Source organism: Protopterus annectens, chromosome 13.part0 (genome assembly GCF_019279795.1).
Source record: "Protopterus annectens isolate FY-2018-M chromosome 13.part0, PAN1.0, whole genome shotgun sequence".
Lineage (NCBI taxonomy): Eukaryota > Metazoa > Chordata > Ceratodontiformes > Protopteridae > Protopterus > Protopterus annectens.
Genome location: NC_056747.1, coordinates 816,029,676 through 816,047,477, shown reverse-complemented (window position 1 = coordinate 816,047,477; position 17,802 = coordinate 816,029,676). Strand labels below are relative to the sequence as shown.

Below are 17,802 nucleotides of genomic sequence, written 5' to 3'. Positions count from 1 at the left end.
TGGTTAAATCAGCGTTGCCTACTGTATCCATGGTGATATCATCTAGCTCATACACTGCCTCTTTAGGTGTACATTGCAACTTAGTTTGTATGGGGACTTTCAGCCACAAAGAAATATGGCCTAATTTAAAGTCATTTATGTCACTCGAGAGCTTATGTCTCTTGGCAGTTTCAAGTTTATTATCCAGGTTCTGTAATCTGTCAATCACTTGTTGGTATATGTGTACCGAATTCTTAAATGATGGCAAATAAGCTCACTCTCAAGTTTAGAGATATCCTCCATTAATTTGGTTTCAATGCCAATAAAAAACTCATTCATGAGTAACATAGTCCGGTCTTAATTTCAAATTTAACTGTCATTTTTCTGGATAGGTGTTTGTGCAGGGTGACATTTTTAGAATTCGCAAGCCACGAGGCACAACCCCAAGCTCCAAAAATCCCTAGATTGTTGGGCAATGGCTCCCATGTTCCCACTAACAGGAACAGTCAAATGCAGCAGTGGATTATCGACTTTTAATAATAAATCATGAAAGGAACTGCTTACAGTTAGTGGAGAAGGCTGACACATTCCTTCTGTTACAGCATGTGTCATTATTCTATACAACAGCTGTAAGGTGCCCACAATAAATCCACTAGCACGTACTAAACACAAAAAAATGATAACTGCAGCAAACAGAGTCAGAGATAAAACAATAACTATTAAACAAAAACAAAACTCTAAATGCAGAAATACCAAGCTACTTATTTGGACAAAAACAAATGGCAAATGCAAAGCTTCCAGGGTAAAACCCTTCCTCAGTATTGATAAATCTCAAAAAAAATATAACAATTTATATGTAGTATAAAAGAAACACATGACAACAGCCAACCAATAAAATATCAACAATTAAAACAATTAAAATACAAAAATAAGAATCCATCATTAAGAAAACAGATCTAAATCAGTGGTATTGCATTTGTTTTTAGTTTTTTTAACTAGAACAGGTTTAATACTGACAGCACTATTTAAATAAGGTTGTGAATCAGCCCTTAATCTTAAAATCCAACTATATTCATTGTTTTTCTAAAGCATTATTAATGTCACCACCTCTAACATGCTTCTGCACTACACTGACTAGTCAATTTAAACTCATAGCTATCATTGGTATCGAAAATATGTATTCTCAAAGCGTTTGTTTGAATATTCCTATGTGAATATGATTTATGCTAAGCAATACGGTCTTAAGTCTACGGCTACATTTTCCAACATAAAAGAAGGAACATTCTTCAAAATTTCTGCAGCCCCTGTGGTGTCTCCTTTTAGGCAACCTCTGTCTCCTGGACATGTCAATGCAGAAATTCCAATACAGCCTAGACCATGGTGGCACTGCTGAACACTACTCAAGCTTGCAGGCCTACTTGACAATCAATCACACACTTGTATCTATATATTTTATCAGTTTATTGATAGCACTCCCTCTATATCTGCATTCAGCACCTAATATTCTTTCAGACTCAATGGAAGTGTCATATTTGCACATAATGCTGTCATTTCTTGAAAAATTTTACATGACACCAGCCTAAAACCTCTCATGGGCCTGGTCACTAAAAAAAAACACAATATTTCTGAAGGTCCCCTTTCACGTCTTATAGTACGTGTTGTTTGTGATGCACACCTAATCATTTGCTAAACATGCTTTTAGATAACTTTCAACTACCCATCCAACAAGAGGCAAACCTATACACTCAATTACAGATAGACTGGTTCTTAGGTACTTTTAATGCCAATTCCCTATAGTTAATTAATAATCTCCCCTCCAGGCACAAAATCTGCTTGCCTTCGCCTACTGAATCTCTGGCCAAAACGAACTCTGATTTCTGCTCTCATCTAAACAGTTATATAGAGGCATCTGTTCCTATTAATTACAAACATAATAAGAAATTCAAGAATAAAACCTTTATACTAGCACTCTCACATAAAACAAACTATAACAAGAAAAAAAATTGCTATATAAAGTAAATACACACACTCTCAACAAAATGGATCTAAAAACAGGCTATCAAAACTCTCAGGTAGGTTTCAACAGCTACAATTTCTACTGGCAAAGAAACATTATTATTACTTAAAATAGGGTAGATATACATTTGAATTTTTCATTTATCAGACTGACATACCTTCATTAAAGCTGTCTGGAACATTAGCCACTAGCAGACACATAAACCAGGCACCATTTCGAACATGAAGTAAGGCCTCTGCCACATCAACAATGGGTAACAACGATGGCAGCTCTAAAGGAATACGCAAAATGTTATGTAAGTTAAGATTACACTTCAAATCCAGTTCCCAACCATTTACAGATCCAGTTCATAAAAGGAGCAGAACTACTCTTGCATATAGTTAAGGATTTTTGTATGTAATTAATGGAATGACACTGTCCTATGTTTCAACATTGTTGTTTTACTTATGTATGTATTACTGTGGAGCTTATTTATGTAATACTGTGGAGCGTTTCTCCCTGGGCCTCCACTAAAAACGGGCTCTTCCTACGCCCAGTGGACTTTCCCCATCAACAAATGCAATAAATAAATAAATAAAACTAATGCTGCCTAGAATCTCCATTAGTAGATGTAAAAGAGCAAAAGAACATCTGGGCAGGAAGGCCAGTAATCATAACCAACTCCTTTTAATCCAATTAGATGTCATGTACAATGCTGGACCAGAAAGTACAGTTGTGTACCTACCATAAATGTAGATGTTCGAGTGTATTCACTGTTGCAGTCATTACTCTTGGGTTATCCTGCTGGCAGGCTACCCACAGTCGGCCTGAATTACAAAGTCTTGGTCCGGTGTCGGTTGCTGTCGCCTCTTCCCTGACGTCAGTGCGCCAGGGGTATAAAAGATGCAGCCGATGCCATTTTCTTCAGTTTTTCTTGCCCCAGACGTCAGGTGCCCCCAAAAGGGTAGGCTAAATAAATTATGCTAATAAACATGCATGCACTAAGTAAACATTTCCTTCATCTACAAGCAAATACACCACATAGGTTGTATAGAATAGAGAAGTACAGATAAGACCCAGCAAAAGAAAGGGGGATGGAAGGAGAGTAACCTGGACTGCAACAGTGAATACACTTGAACATCTACATTTATGGTAGGTACACAACTGTACTATGTTCATCATGTTTCACTGTTGCAGTCATTACTCTTGGGTTGAATCCCAAAGCTGAGAATGGGTGGCTGGGCTAAATAGGATTAGGAGAGGCTACGAGGCCCTGCAGAACTGCAGTGGCAAAGCTGCTCTGGATTTAGAGTAGAGAGGTAAGTGGTAATGCTTTGTGTGCACTGAACTCCAAGTTTCAGCCTCTAAGATGTCTTTGGTTGGTACTCCTCTGAGGAAGGCTGCTGAAGTGGCTGCTGCTCTGGTTGAATGTGGCCTAATGCCCTTAGGCACTGATTTGCCATGCTGTGAGTAGCAAAAACGAATGCAATGGCCTATCCATTTTGAAATAGTCTGTTTTGAGATAGCCTTTCCTTGTAATCCTGCAGCATATGCCACTAAAAGTTGCTCAGTCTTTATGAAAGCTTTAGTTCTGTCCAAGTAGAAGCGTAGCTGTCTGTGTATGTCCAAAGAATGCAGAAGTCTCTCACCCTTGTTCTGTGGGTTTGGATAAAAGGTAGGCAAGTCAATGGTTTGGTTAAGGGCCACAATGGACACCACCTTAGGCATAAATGTCGGGTTCGTCCTCAGAGAAACCCTGTCTGGATGGAAAATGATAAAAGGTTCCACAGCCATGAGTGCCTGTAACTCCGAGACTCATCTTGCAGAGGTTATTGCTAGGAGCATAGCTGTTTTCCAGGATAAGAATTTTATATCAGCTGTTGAGGCTGGCTCAAAAGGAGGCAGTGTGAGTTTTTCCAAGACATAATTGAGGTCCCATGCAGGTACTGGTGCTCTCCTTGGAGGTCTTATGTTTTTTGCCCCTCTGAGGTACTGCTTTATTAAAGGATGAGAAAAGATAGGTGGCTCTGTATTGTAATGGGCTGAAATGGCAGAGGCATGAATCTTAATTGATGAAAAGGATAGGCCTTTGTCCAGCATCTCAGTTAAGTATTGTAAAATTTGAGGAATATTTGGTTCAAATGTGTCAATTCCTTGTGCCTGGTTCCAAGCCCAGAATCTCTTCCATTTCTCTGCATAAGATTTTCTGGTACTGGGTCTCCTGGCCTCCAAAATAATGTCCATAACAGCTTTGGAGAGAGGAGTGTTCTGAATGGCTACATTATCCGCCATGCTGCCAAATTTAAGGTCCTGAGTTGGCTGTGCAGGATCTGATTGTTTTGTTGGGTCAGTAAGCGAGAAATTTGAGGCAATGTCCAGGCTGGACCTTGAGACAAGTTCTTTAGGACTGGGGACCAGTACTGGTGTGGCAAGTCTGGGGCAATCAACATAATTTTTGGCTTCTCTTGTCTGACCTTTAGGAGTACCTTGGGGAGGAGAGGCAGTGGAGGAAAGGCATATACTGTTAGGTTTTTCCAGCTGAAGGATAAGACGTCCACTTTCCATGCTTGCTTGTGATAAGTCCTTGTGCAGAATCTCTGTAGTTGGCAGTTGGGAGGGGAAGCAAATAGCTCTATATCTGGGCATCCCCATTTCCTTGTTATCATGCTGAAGACTTGTGGATCCAGTTTGCACTCGTGGGGATCCATGAGGATTCTGCTTAGTTCATCATTTATTTTTCCTGGCAGGAATTGTGCTTGCAGGTGAACTTGATAAGTCAATGCTGTGTCCCACAAAGTCATGGCTTGTCTGCAGAGGGGGTAGGAATGTGTGCCTTCCTGCTTGTTTATGTACCACATGACTACTGTCCGTCTTTATCAGTAGTTGTCCTGGACGAAGTAGATCCTTGAAAGCTGTCAGGGCATTCTGAACAGCTAGCATTTCTTTTTGATTGATATGGAGATGCATCTGGCTTGCGGGCCATGTGCCCTAAATACATTTTCCTGTCATGTGGGTCCCCCAGGCATAATCTGATGCATCCGTTGTTAGTGTCTGCCTGGCTGCGGGTAAAGTGAATGGCTGTCCCTTGTTGTGGTGACAGGCCTGTGCCCACCATCGAAACTCCTGTTGCAGGCAGGGAATGAGGGTAATTAATGTTTCCAGGCTGTGGCAATGTTGAGTCCAAACACTTTTTAGATACCATTGTAGTTTCCTCATATGCAGTCTGGCATATGGAATTAGCAGAAGGCAGGATGCCATGAAGCCCAAAGCCTGCAGAATTTTTCTTGCAGATAACTGGATCTTTGTTGCCAACATTTTGAAGTAAGAAGTCAGTTGCCTTTGTTTGTCTGGCGTGAGATAAGCCATCTGGGCAGTTGTATTTAAGCTTGCACCCAGGAATATTATCTCTTGAGAGGGTGCTAGTTTTGATTTCTTTTCGTTTACTGTGTACCCTAGGCAAATTAGTAATCTTTTTACAAACGCCAGATGCTTTAGTTAGTAGAATGTCCTTGAACTCTGCTTGAATAAGGTAGTCGTCCAAGTAAGGATATATTTGAATTCCTCTTTGTCTGCAAAATGCAATTACTGGTGCCAGACATTTTGTGAAGACCCTGGGCGCAGCAGATAAGCCAAAGGGCAGTGCAGAGAATTGGTAGTGCATTGAGCCAGCTATGAATCTGAGGTATCTTCTGCAAGATTGTCTGATTGGGACATGCAGGTATGCCTCTTTTAGGTCCAAAGTTACAAGCCAAGCCTTCTTGCCCAGCATGGGTAGTAGCTGCTGCAGTGGCAACATTTTGAATTTTGGAATGTCCAGAAATGTGTTTAGAATAGACAGGTCCAGTATTGGTCTCCAGGCTTTGTACTTTCTGGGTACCAAGAAAAGTCTAGAGTAAAATCCTTGTCCCTGCTCTTGCTGTGGTACTCGCTGAATGGCCCTCATGTCCATGAGGGATGAAACTTGCTTTTGTGCCTCCGCCCATTGATTGTGTGGCAGGTCTGGCAAACCTTTTGCCCTTGGCAGGGTCTGAAAGTGGAACCTGTAGCCCTGAGACACTATGTTCAAGACCCATTTGTCCTGGGTGATCATGTGCCAATTTTGTGAAAAAAGTGCTAGTTTTTCCCCTAAGGGGGCTGCCCTGGCAGAGGAAAGTCATTGGGACTGTTTCCTGTATGGCTGTGATTTGTCTTCTCCGCTTTTGGAGGTAGAAGCACCCCATTGTTTAGGCCTGTATGAGCCTTGGGGCTGGGATCTGCCTCTGGGGCATCTGTATCTGCCTCTTTGTGGCCTGTCTGACACTGGAAAGGACCAATTCTTTGTAGGCCAGTTCCTGCTAAATCTGGGTGGCTGCACCTGTAAGAAATCCTTAACTGTCTGCATAGATTTTGCTTTGTCTCCATTTTCTTCAATACCTCTTCTGCTTTAACACCAAACAAAGTATCATGCTGTAATGGAGCATCTAATAATTTTGCTTTAACATGATCAGGCAGATTCTGTTCCTTTAATCCAGCATGTTCGCCTAATGACAGAACCAGTAACAGCGGCCCTGCAAGAGACCTGCAGAGAATCAAAACCACATTGCAAAGTATGCTTTCCCACTTGTTCAGTTGCATGCAATAAATCCTGCATTTCCTTGTTTTCTGCACATTCAGAATTTGTTAACATTTTCTGTTTAAGCATTGACAATAAGTATTGCTGATATTAAAGCATATGGAATTGACAATTTAAAGCGCTCACAGCCAAGGTAGCAGAAGTGTAAACCTTTTTCCCCCATCTGTCCAGTGCTCTTGAATCCCTATCAGAGGGGATAGGGTTTTTTGCAGTGGAAGCCTTGAAACCTTTGGGACCTTGAGAAATAGTTTCTGGGTCAGCAGCAGGGTTTTTATAAAGAAATGTATGTGAATCTGGAACCCTGTAGTATCTGTCTGGCTTAACAGGTGCTGGGGGTAAAGAGTCAGGGGACAGGCCGTACTCTGAAAATACATCTACAATGTCTCAAACAGGAAGGATAGCAAGAGGCCTGTGCAGAGGTAGTAAAAGAAAATCTCTAAGCCTTTTCTTAGATTCTGAGTAGTCTTGGCTCTCCCAGAGGAAGTGCTCCCTCATGGTATGCAGGGTTTCCCCAAAAGAATAATTCTCAGGAGGGGAGGCTGAAGGGATAGATTCTTCAGCATCGGAATCCTCATAGGGAGGGAGAGAGTATTCTTGGTCAGAAGCGGAGTCAGAGGAAATGGAAACCTGATCTGAAGATTTATATTCTGTCTCTTGCCTAGGCCTCTTCTCAGGAGGGGGAAGGGAACCCCTGATCAAAGTAATTAGGTCTTCGGTCATTTTGAGCATCTGTTTTTTAGGCATGGAGGCCTGTCCATGGGCTTGCTGCACTTGTTTCTTTGTCTTTAGTGGTGTTTTAGTCTTTGCCTTTGAAGCTGTAGTCGGTTTTATATATAACTGTGTAGGCCTGAAAACACCCTCAGAAGCCGATGCCTGCTCAGCGGCTCCGGACCCATCTGAGGGAATATTTTCCAAGTGTCCAATACCTTGAGTTTCCAGGAGCCTAGTCTGCTCCACATGGGAGTCGGAAGCGGCCTACGGCTCTGAGGTAGCGGACATCAGGGGCTGCGAAAGCGCCTCACTGAGAACCGGCGACTGGCTTAGAAGAAGCCTCGTCGTCAGTTTTGGACCTTGGATGCCTGCCCTTTTCATTTTCCTTGCGTTTCTTGTGAATTGCGGTAGTCGGATGGCTATCCAACGACATTGTGTAATTAAATCTTCAGACAAAATAATGAAATGCAAAATCGTACCGACGCTTAATAGTGTGTTGGTTAAATCTAGCACAAAATCTGCAATTAGCTATGTCGTGATCAGGGCCTAGGCAAGGAATACAACAACACACAATTGAGCCAAACAGTGTAAAGTCCACTAGTAATCCTGAAAACAAACACTGCCATGGCTGGAAATCACTTCTTCAAAGTTTTTATTCACATTTACAAACGATTGAGGGCTTTCTTCCCTCCATTAAGGGATTTCATCAGAATATTTGGATTAATGGAGGGAAGAAATCGCTCAATTGTTTATAAATGTGAATAAAAACTTTGAAGAAGTGATTTCCAGCCGTGGCAGTGTTTGTTTTCAAGATTACTAAGGAATACAATAAGAATGGAAGTCTTATGAGGTATTTGCTTCCCACAAGAAATACAATTATTAACTTTTTCTGACATCAGTCTGGAGCAAGAAAAAAGTTTCCCCAACGGAGTACTTAGCTTTAAATGAAGACTTCGGATCTGAAATTCGAACACGAAAATCTCAGGTGTCGGCCGACCGGCACTTGCGAACTGCTTCTGCTTCGGGCACCGTGCAGCAAGAAAGACTGAAGAAAATGGCGTCGGCTGCATCTTTTAAACCCCTGGCGCACTGACGTCAGGGAAGAGGCGACAGCAACCGATGCCGGACCACAACTTTGGAATTCAGGCCAACTGCGGGTAGCCTGCCAGCAGGATAACTCAAGAGTAATGACTGCAACAGTGAAACGCGATGAACATCACTGGCACTACAAGAATGAGTTCACAAAACTAAACCAATACTTAATCTGGGGACCACTCTTAAACATGTCACTTTGTCTTGGTCCAAACAAGAAAGTACAGTTTTGTACCTACCATAAATGTAGATGTTCGAGTGCTAATACAGCTTCAGTCATAACAGATGGGTTCTCCTGCCGTCAGGCGGGCCCTCGGTCGGCCGAATTCCAAAGTCTAGGTCCGGCATCGATTGTCATCGCTTCTTCCCTGACGTCAGTGCGACAGGGGTATAAAGGAACCAGCCGATGCCATTTTCTTCAGTTTTTCTTACCCCAGATGTCAGGTGCCCCCAGAAGGAAGGCAATACATAAATTTGTGTGATAATGCAGTGCAATATAATCAAAATACAGTAGTTGCAAGCAAATACATCATAAATGAACACCCCAATCAGGTTGTAAGAGGATGTGTTAGCCTAAAGGCCTGTCCCAAGAGGGGAAGGAGGGAGGGAAACCTGGACTGCAGCTGTATTAGCACTCGAACATCTATATTTATGGTAGGTACAAAACTGTACTATGTTCATCGTGCATACAGCTGCAGTCATAACAGATGGGTAGAATCTCAAAGCTAAGAAAGGGGTGGTAGGCACTAGGTGGAACTAGGAGGAGCCAAAATTCCCTGCAAGACTGCAGTGGCAAAGCCTGCCCTAGATTTGGAGTATAATGGCAGGTTGTAGTGCTTGGAGAAGGTATGCACAGAACTCCAAGTGGCTGCTTCCAAAATATCCTTGGTAGGAACTCCTCTGAGGAAGGCTGCAGAGGTGGCTGTGGCCCTGGTGGAATGAGTTCTAATGCCTGTAGGAACAGTTTTGCCATGAAAGGAATAGCAAAAGCGTATGCAGTGGGCTATCCATTTTGAGATTGTCTGTTTGGAAATTGGCTTCCCTTGAGCTCCTACCGCATAGGCCACAAAGAGCTGTTCTGATTTTCTGAAAGGCTTTGTTCTGTCCAAATAATAACGCAGTTGTCTGTGGATGTCCAAGGAATGTAGTAATCTCTCCCCTTTGTTTTGAGGATTAGGATAAAAAGTAGGTAAATGTATGGCCTGATTTAAAGCTACCCTGGATACCACTTTAGGCATAAAGGACGGGTTGGTTCGTAAGGAAACTCTGTCCTGATGGAAGATGATAAAAGGTTGGACAGCCATGAGAGCCTGTAGTTCTGAAACTCTACGAGCTGAGGTGATAGCCAGAAGGAAAGCTGTTTTCCAGGACAAATATTGCAAATCTGATGAGGCAGCTGGCTCAAAGGGAGGCAAGGTCAGTTTTTCCAAAATGAAATTAAGATCCCAAGCAGGTATTGGTTGTTTCCTTGGAGGCCTTAAATTCTTAGCCCCTCTGAGGAACTGTCTTAGGAGAGGGTGAGAGAATAAAGGTGGATCAGTGTTGTATTCTGCAGAAATGGCTGAGGCATGGATTTTGATGGAGGAGAAAGAAAGTCCACTGCTTAGCAGTTCAGCCAAATATTGTAGTATTTGAGGTAAATTCAGTTTTCAGGATCCTGGCCCTTTTTCTCATTCCAGACACAAAAACGTTTCCATTTTGCGGAGTAAGCTTTTCTAGTTGATGGCCTTCTGGCCTCCAAAATGACATCCTGCACCTCCTTGGAGAGTAGGGCCTGTTGTGATGCTAAGGAATCTTCCATGCGGCTAGATTGAGTGTTTTTAGCTGGCTGTGAAGAGTTTTGAAACTGTGCTGAGTCAGAAGAAGAGGCATTAGAGGCAGGGTCCATGGTGGGGAATGCGTCAGGCTCCTCAGGAGTGGGTACCAGTGTTGGCTTGGCCAGTCCGGAGCAATGAGGATCATCTTTGGTCTGTCTCCTTTGGTCTTTAATAGAACTTTGGGCAGCAGAGGAAGAGGAGGGAAGGCATAAACTGTCATTGATGTCCAACTGAAGGAAAGAGCGTCCACTCTCCAGGCCTTTGGATGGAAGACCCTTGAGCAGAATTTTGTCAATTGATGATTCTTGTGGGAGGCAAAAAGATCTATGTCTGGCGTTCCCCATTCTTGGATTATTTCTGTAAAAACCTTTGGATGCAATTTCCATTCGTGTGGATCTGTCATATTCCTGCTTAGGTTGTCTGCCAGTGTGTTTTCCTTGCCTGGCAAGTACTGTGCTTGTAGTTCCATTTGTAAGTCCATGGCCATGTTCCAAAGTGACATGGCCAGTCTGCATAGGGGGTAAGAATGTGTTCCTCCCTGTTTGTTTATGTACCACATAACTGTGGTGGTGTCCGTTCTTATCAATAGTTGACCTGGTTGTAGAAGGTCCTTGAAAGCTATAATAGCATTTATTACTGCTAGCATTTCTTTTTGATTGATGTGAAGGTGCTTTTCTTTTTGGGACCATTTGCCCTGAATGCACCGGTCTGTCATGTGCGCCCCCCAGGCATAGTCCGAGGCGTCTGTTGTGATGACTTGATTTGCTTGAGGCTTGCTGAATGGAAGACCTGTGTTTGTTTGACATGCTTGAGCCCACCACAGAAATTCCTTTTGCAGACATGGAATTAGTGGTATTATTGTTTCCAAACTGTGGCTGTGTTGAGACCATATGTTTTTCAGGTACCATTGTAGTTTCCTCATATGCAGCTTTGCACATGGGATTAGTAAGATGCAAGATGCCATGAATCCCAGAGCCTGCAGGATTTTCCTTGCAGTCAGCCTGGTGCAATTTGCTAGTGTTCTGAAGTATTGAATTAGTTGCCTATGCTTCTCTGGCGTGAGGTAGGCCATCTGGGTGTTTGTATCCAAATTGGCAGCCAGGAAAATTATCTTCCGAGAGGGTATTAGCCTTGATTTCTTTTTGCTGACTGTGTATCCCAGAGAGTTCAACAACATTATTACATAAGCCAGATGTTTCAGAAGAATGTGCTTGCTGTCCGCTTGGATCAGGCAGTCGTCCAAATAGGGGTATATTTGTATCCCTTGAAGTCTGCAGTAGGCAATTACTGATGCCAGGCATTTCGTGAATACTCTGAGCGCAGTATATAAGCCAAAGGGCAATGCAGAGAATTGATAATGGGTTGAACCTGCAAGAAATCTGAGGTACCTTCTGCAATTTTGTCTGATTGGGACATGCAGGTATGCCTCCTTGAGGTCCAATGTTACCAGCCAAGACTCCTTGCCCAGCATGGGAAGAAGTTGCTGTAGAGTGAGCATCTTGAATTTTGGTACGAGTAGAAATGTGTTTAAGATGGATAGATCCAAAATAGGTCTCCAATCTTTTCCCTTCCTTGGCACCAGAAATAGCCTGGAATAAAAACCTTGACCTTGTTCGTGCATAGGTACCTCTTGAATAGCTTTCATGTTTATGAGATCTGAAATTTGCCTTTGTGCCTCTGCCCTTTGATTGTGTGGCAGGTTTGGCATGCCTCTCATTTTTGGAAGGGTGTGAAAATGGAATTTGTAGCCTCTGTTTATAATGTCCAGGATCCATTTGTCCTTTGTGACAACATGCCAATTTTTTGAGAATAATGCCAGCTTTCCTCCTAAGGGGGCTGCCATTTGAGACCTGGTTGGCATGCAAAGGGGAAAGTCATTGGGTTTGCTTTCTGAAAGATTGCGAGTTGTCCTCACCACCTCTTTGTGTAGGAGCTTGCCATTGTCTGGCTCTATACGATCCTTGGGCTTGTCCTCTGCCCCTCGGGCGCCTGTATCTGCCTCTTTGGGGTCTGTCTGTGGCAGGAAAGGACCAGTTTTTGAAGGCCAATTTCTACTAAAACGTGGGGGTTGAACCTGTAGAAATTCTTTCACAGTTTGCATTGATTTAGCCTTTTCCTCCATTTTCCGTAATACTTCCTCAGCATTAGCACCAAATAGTACATCCTTTTGAAGAGGGGCGTCTAGTAATTTAGCTTTGACATGATCAGGCAAGGCTTGTTCCTTGAACCAGGCATGCCTACGTATGACTGATCCTGTAACAGCAGCTCTACATGAGGCCTCTAGAGCATCAAAACCACATTGTAAGGTATGCTTACCCACTTGTTCTGCACTATGCATCAAATCCTGCAACTCCTTCAAGTCTGGTTGTTCAGGTTGTGACATTTTACTTTTCAATTGTGATAACAAAAACTGTTGGTATTTTAGCATATGAAATTGACAGTTTAAGGCCCTCATGGATAAGGTAGCCGAGGTATATACCTTTTTCCCCCACCTTTCTAAGGATCTGGAATCTCTCTCGGAAGGGAATGGATTTTTGGCAATGGAGGCCTTAACTCCCTTGGGGCCCTGTGAGATGGTTTCTGGGTCAGCAGCATGGCTTTTGTATAGAAATTGGTGTGAGTCAGGAACCCTGTAGTACCTGTCAGGCTTAACTGGAGCTGGAAGTAGAGAGTCCGGGTTAAGGCAGGCCTCCGAGTAAACATCATCTAGGATGTCCAAGACAGGAGGTATAGCCAGAGGACTGTGCTGGGGTAACGAGAGAAATTCCCTGAGCCTTTTCTTGGAATCTGAATAATCCTGGCCTTCCCAGTGGAAGTGTTCCCTTAAGGTATGCAAAGTTTCCCCAAATGAGTAATCCTCAGGGGGGGATACAGAAGGGATGGACTCCTCCGCATCAGAGTCTTCAAAAGGGGAGTAAGACTGTTCCTGATCATCAAAGTGTTCTGAAATAATGGAGCCCTGATCAGAGGAGGGGGAATCTTCCTCCACTCTGGGCCTTTTGTCCGGTGGGGGCTGAGGACCTCTGATTACAGTAATTAAATCCTCAGCCATTTTAAGCATCTGTTTCTTAGGCATGGGGCCTGGAGATGGGCCCTGTGTAGCTGGTCTCAGAGTGCATGGTTGCTTTAGACTTGGTGAAAGCCTTGATGGAGAAAGAGGAGGAAGGTCTGAAGACACCTTGAGTGGAGGTGGACCTGTCCACATTCTGTGTTTCAACGCCAAGAGTGGCTTCGGCATCTGTAGTCGGGGTGTGGGCCGAGGAGCCTGCGACCTCGGGCACAGGAGACCGTCAAAGTTGTGTCGTCAGTAATCAGGGGCTGCGTAGGCGCCTCGCTGAGAACTGGACCACGTGTAGTAGGCTTTGGCATGGTGTCGGTAGAGGCCGCGGACCTCGTGTGTCGGTCCTTGTCTTTGCATTTTTTAGACAAAACCGGAGTCGGAGTATCCGACGACATAGTATAGTTAAATGCTTTCCCAAAATAATGCTGGGCTAACTCCGCCCGACGCTTTATAGTGCGTTTGTTGAATGTAGCACAAAAGCGACAGACCGAGACGTCGTGGTCTGGGCCTAAACAAGGTATGCAGAGGGAATGGAAATCCTTATGCGGTATTTGCTTCCCAAAAGAAATACAATTATTAACTTTGTCTGACATCGGTCTGAGGCAAGAAAAGTTTCCCCAATGGGGTACTTAGCTTTTAAGAAGACTTTGCTTTCCAAATTTTCGTAATCTCAGGAGCTGGCCGACCGGCACTTGCGAACTGCTTCTGCTTCGGGCACCGCACGGCAAGAAAGACTCAAGAAAATGGCGTCGGCTGGTTCCTTTATACCCCTGTCGCACTGACGTCAGGGAAGAAGCGACGACAACTGACGCTGGACCTAGACTTTGGAATTCGGCCGACCGAGGACCCGCCAGATGGCAGGAGAACCCATCTGTTATGACTGCAGCTGTATGCACGATGAACATCATAAAAATTATAAATGAACAAAGAAATGTAAACACTTCAGTTCACTAAGTCATCAACATTTGGTGTATTCACCAATCTGGTACATGTTTGTAGCTTTGTCCAAGGCATCCAAGTTTGATCATTAATAGCATGTGGTTCTATTTTTTAGGGTCAGATAGAGAGAGATACAGCTACCAGCAGTGTTGTCACTTAAAGCATATGCAACTATGCAATTTGTAAGAGTTCAGTGGCAGAAAAATGACAAAAAAGAGGACAACTGATACATGTTAGCATCAGTAAGTTTGGGAGTGGGAAGCTGCTACAGGTAACCTCTTTCCCACAAATACTACATGCAAGGGACTGATGAAGAACAGCAAACATATATTATTACATGGTGAAAAAATTGTTTAAAATATACCACAACCCACTTAAATAATCATAAGTAATACAATCCTATTTATGACCATGGATAACAGTATAATTAAATTCTACACATTTTACTTACAGTTGCAGAACCAACTAGACAAAGCAGGACAATAAGAATTTATGTTGCTAATGGGGACTGCCTGGGTCCATATGGGTGGGAAGTACAGTTGTGTACACTTACCATAAATGTAGATGTTAGAGTGTATTCAATGTTGCAGTCATTACATTTGGGTAATCTTGCAGGTTGCCCTCAGTCGGTCTGATTAAGTCTTGGGTCCTGCGTCGGTTGCTGTCCCTTCGTCCACGACGTCAGGTTGTCAGGGTTATAAAATAAGCAGCCGACGCCATTACATCAGTTTTCTTGCCCCAGATGTCAGGTGCCCCACTAATGCGGAGCAATTAAACATAAAAAACACAAAGGCATAACCTGCAACAAAAAAGCAAATACACCAAAAAGGCTTTTAAGCATATTAAAGGAAAGCAGAGGTATAGCCAATAGAAGTTAAGGGGAAGGAGGGAGGATAGCCAGGACTGCAACAGTGAATACACTCTAACAACTACATTTATGGTAAGTGTACACAACTGTACTATGTTCTTCGTGTTTCACTGTTGCAGTCATTACATTTGGGTAGATTCCCAAAGCTATGGTTGGGAGGAGGAGTTTAGATAGCATTAGGAGCAGCTATAAGGCCCTGCAAGATTGCAGTGGCAAAGCCAGCTCTGGATTTAGAGAAAATTGGCAAATGGTAATGCTTGGTGAAAGTATGTACAGAACTCCAGGTATTAGCTTCAAGGATGTCCCTGGTAGGAACGCCTCTGGGAAAGGCTGTAGAAGTAGATGCAGCCCTGGTGGAGTGAGGTCTGATCCCCTGGGGGATAGGTTTTCCATGGTGCTTAAAGCAGAAATGCTTGCAATGGCTTATCCATTTAGAAATGGTTTGTTTTGAAATAGCCTTCCCCTCTGCCCCTGCAGCAAATGCTACCAGCAGTTGTTCAGATTTTCTTTGAGGTTTAGTCCTGTCCAAGAGGAATCTAAGTTGTCTGTGCACATCCAAGGAATGCAGAATCCGTTCCCCTTTGCTCTGTGGATTGGGAAAGAAGGTTGGCAGATGAATGGACTGATTTAGAGCCACACTGGATACCACCTTGGGCATGAAGGATGGATTGATCCTGAGTGATACCCTGTCCGCATGAAAGATGATGAAAGGCTCCACTGCCATAAGGGCCTGTAATTCAGATACCCTTCTAGCTGAAGTGATTGCTAAAAGGAAAGCTGTTTTCCAAGAAAGAAATTTTAAGTCTGCAGTAGCAGCTGGCTCAAAAGGAGGGAGAGTGAGCTTTTCCAATACCAAGTTAAGGTCCCAGGGTGGGGTTGGAGCTCTCCTGGGTGGTCTCAAATTTTTGGCCCCTCTGAGGTACTGCTTGAGCAGTGGATGAGAGAAGAGGGGAGGTTCTGTGTTATAATGAGCTGAAATGGCTGAGGCGTGGACTTTAATGGAAGAAAAAGACAGGCCCTTGTGAAGCATCTCAGTTAAGTATTGTAAAATCTGAGGTAAATTGGGCGCTGCTGTGCTCATCCCTTGAGACTGGTTCCAGGCACAGAATCTTTTCCATTTTTCAGCATAAGATTTTTCTAGTACTAGGCCTCCTTGCCTCTAAGATGACATCCATCACAGGTTTGCTGAGGGAGGCTAAGGGAGAATTTAAGTAATTAGCCAGGTTGCAAAGTTCAGTGTTTGAAGCCGAGGGTGCAGAATCTGGTTCTCCTGCTGAGACAGCAGGGAAAGAGTCTGAGGCAGGGGCCACAGAGATAACCATGACGCATTGCGAAGGAAGGGGTACCAGTATTGGCACAGCCAGTCTGGAGCAATCAAAATAATCCTTGGTTTGTCCTGTTTGACTTTTAGTAGTACTTTGGTGAGCAGAGGCAGCGGGGGGAAGGCATAGGCTGATAGTTTTTTCCAGCTGAAGGACAGAGCATCCACTTTCCAGACTTGTTTGTGGGGAGTCCTTGTGCAAAATTTGTCCAATTGGTAGTTCTGGCTGGGGAGGCAAACAGGTCTATATCCGGGCTCCCCCATTCGCTTGTCAACATGTTGAAAATCCTTGGTTCCAGTTTCCACTTGTGTGGGTTCATAAGGTTTCTGCTTAGTCCATCTGCCAGTGTATTTAACTTTCCTGGCAGGAAGTGAGCTTGTAGGTGCACTTGGTAGCTCAAGGCTGTGTTCCACAACGCCATGGCTGGTCTGCAGAGGGGGAAAGAGTGTGTACTCCTCTGCTTGTTCATGTATCACATAACCGTGGTGTTGTCTGTCTTTACTATTAGTTGTCCTGGAAGAATGTAGTCCCTTGAAGGCTGTGCATTCTGTACAGCTAACATTTCTTTTTGATTGATATGCAGGTGCATTTGACTTGGGTTCCATTTGCCCTGAATGCACTTCCCTGCCAGGTGAGCCCCCCCATACATAGTCTGACGCATCTGTTGTTAGGGTTTCGGCGGCAGGGGGTGGTATGAAAGGTAGTCCCTTGTTTTGGTGGCAGGCCTCTGCCACCAAAGGAACTCTATGCGTAGGCAAGGTATGATAGGAATCATTGTTTCTAGGCTGTGAGAATGTTGACTCCATAGGCTTTTTAGATACCACTGTAGTTTCCTCATATGCAGTCTTGCATATGGAATTGGAAGAATACAGGAGGCCATGAACCTCAAGGCTTGCAGTATTTGTCTTGCAGATAGCAGGGTTTTTGTTGTGGCCACTTGTTTGAAGTAGGTTGTCAAATGAGTTTGCTTTTCTGGCGTGAGGTAAGCCATCTAGGAAGTTGTATTCAAGCTTGCTCCCAGGAATGTAATTTGTTGACAAGGTACCAGTTGTAATTTCTTTTCGTTTATGGTGTACCCCAGACAAGTTAGAACCCTTCTTACAAACGTCAGATGATTCAAAAGTATGTCCTGGCTTTCTCCCTGAATTAGACAACTGTCCAGATATGGGTATATTTGAATACTTCTTTGCCTGCAAAATGAAATCACTGGAGCTAGGCACTTTGTGAATACCCTGGGCGCAGTAGATAATCCAAAGGGCAGTGCAGAGAACTAATAGAGTGTGTAGCCTGCTTTGAAACGTAGGTATTTTCTGCAAAATTCCCTGATTGGGATGTGCAGGTATGCTTCTTTTAGATCTAGTGTTGCCAGCAAGGCGTCTTTGCCGAGCATAGGAAGTAATTGGTG

General features: G+C 43.7%; 1 protein-coding gene across 1 annotated transcript in view; it reads right to left on the bottom strand.

The window, feature by feature from the left end:
• The window catches only part of INTS2 (integrator complex subunit 2), a 1,434,855-nt gene that overhangs the window by 1,255,948 nt on the left and 161,105 nt on the right, over nt 1-17,802 (bottom strand). Inside the window, exon 4 of the mRNA XM_044054536.1 lies at nt 2,154-2,267. Coding sequence (XP_043910471.1) covers nt 2,154-2,267 — 114 coding nt within the window. The remainder of the gene's footprint in view (nt 1-2,153; nt 2,268-17,802) is intronic.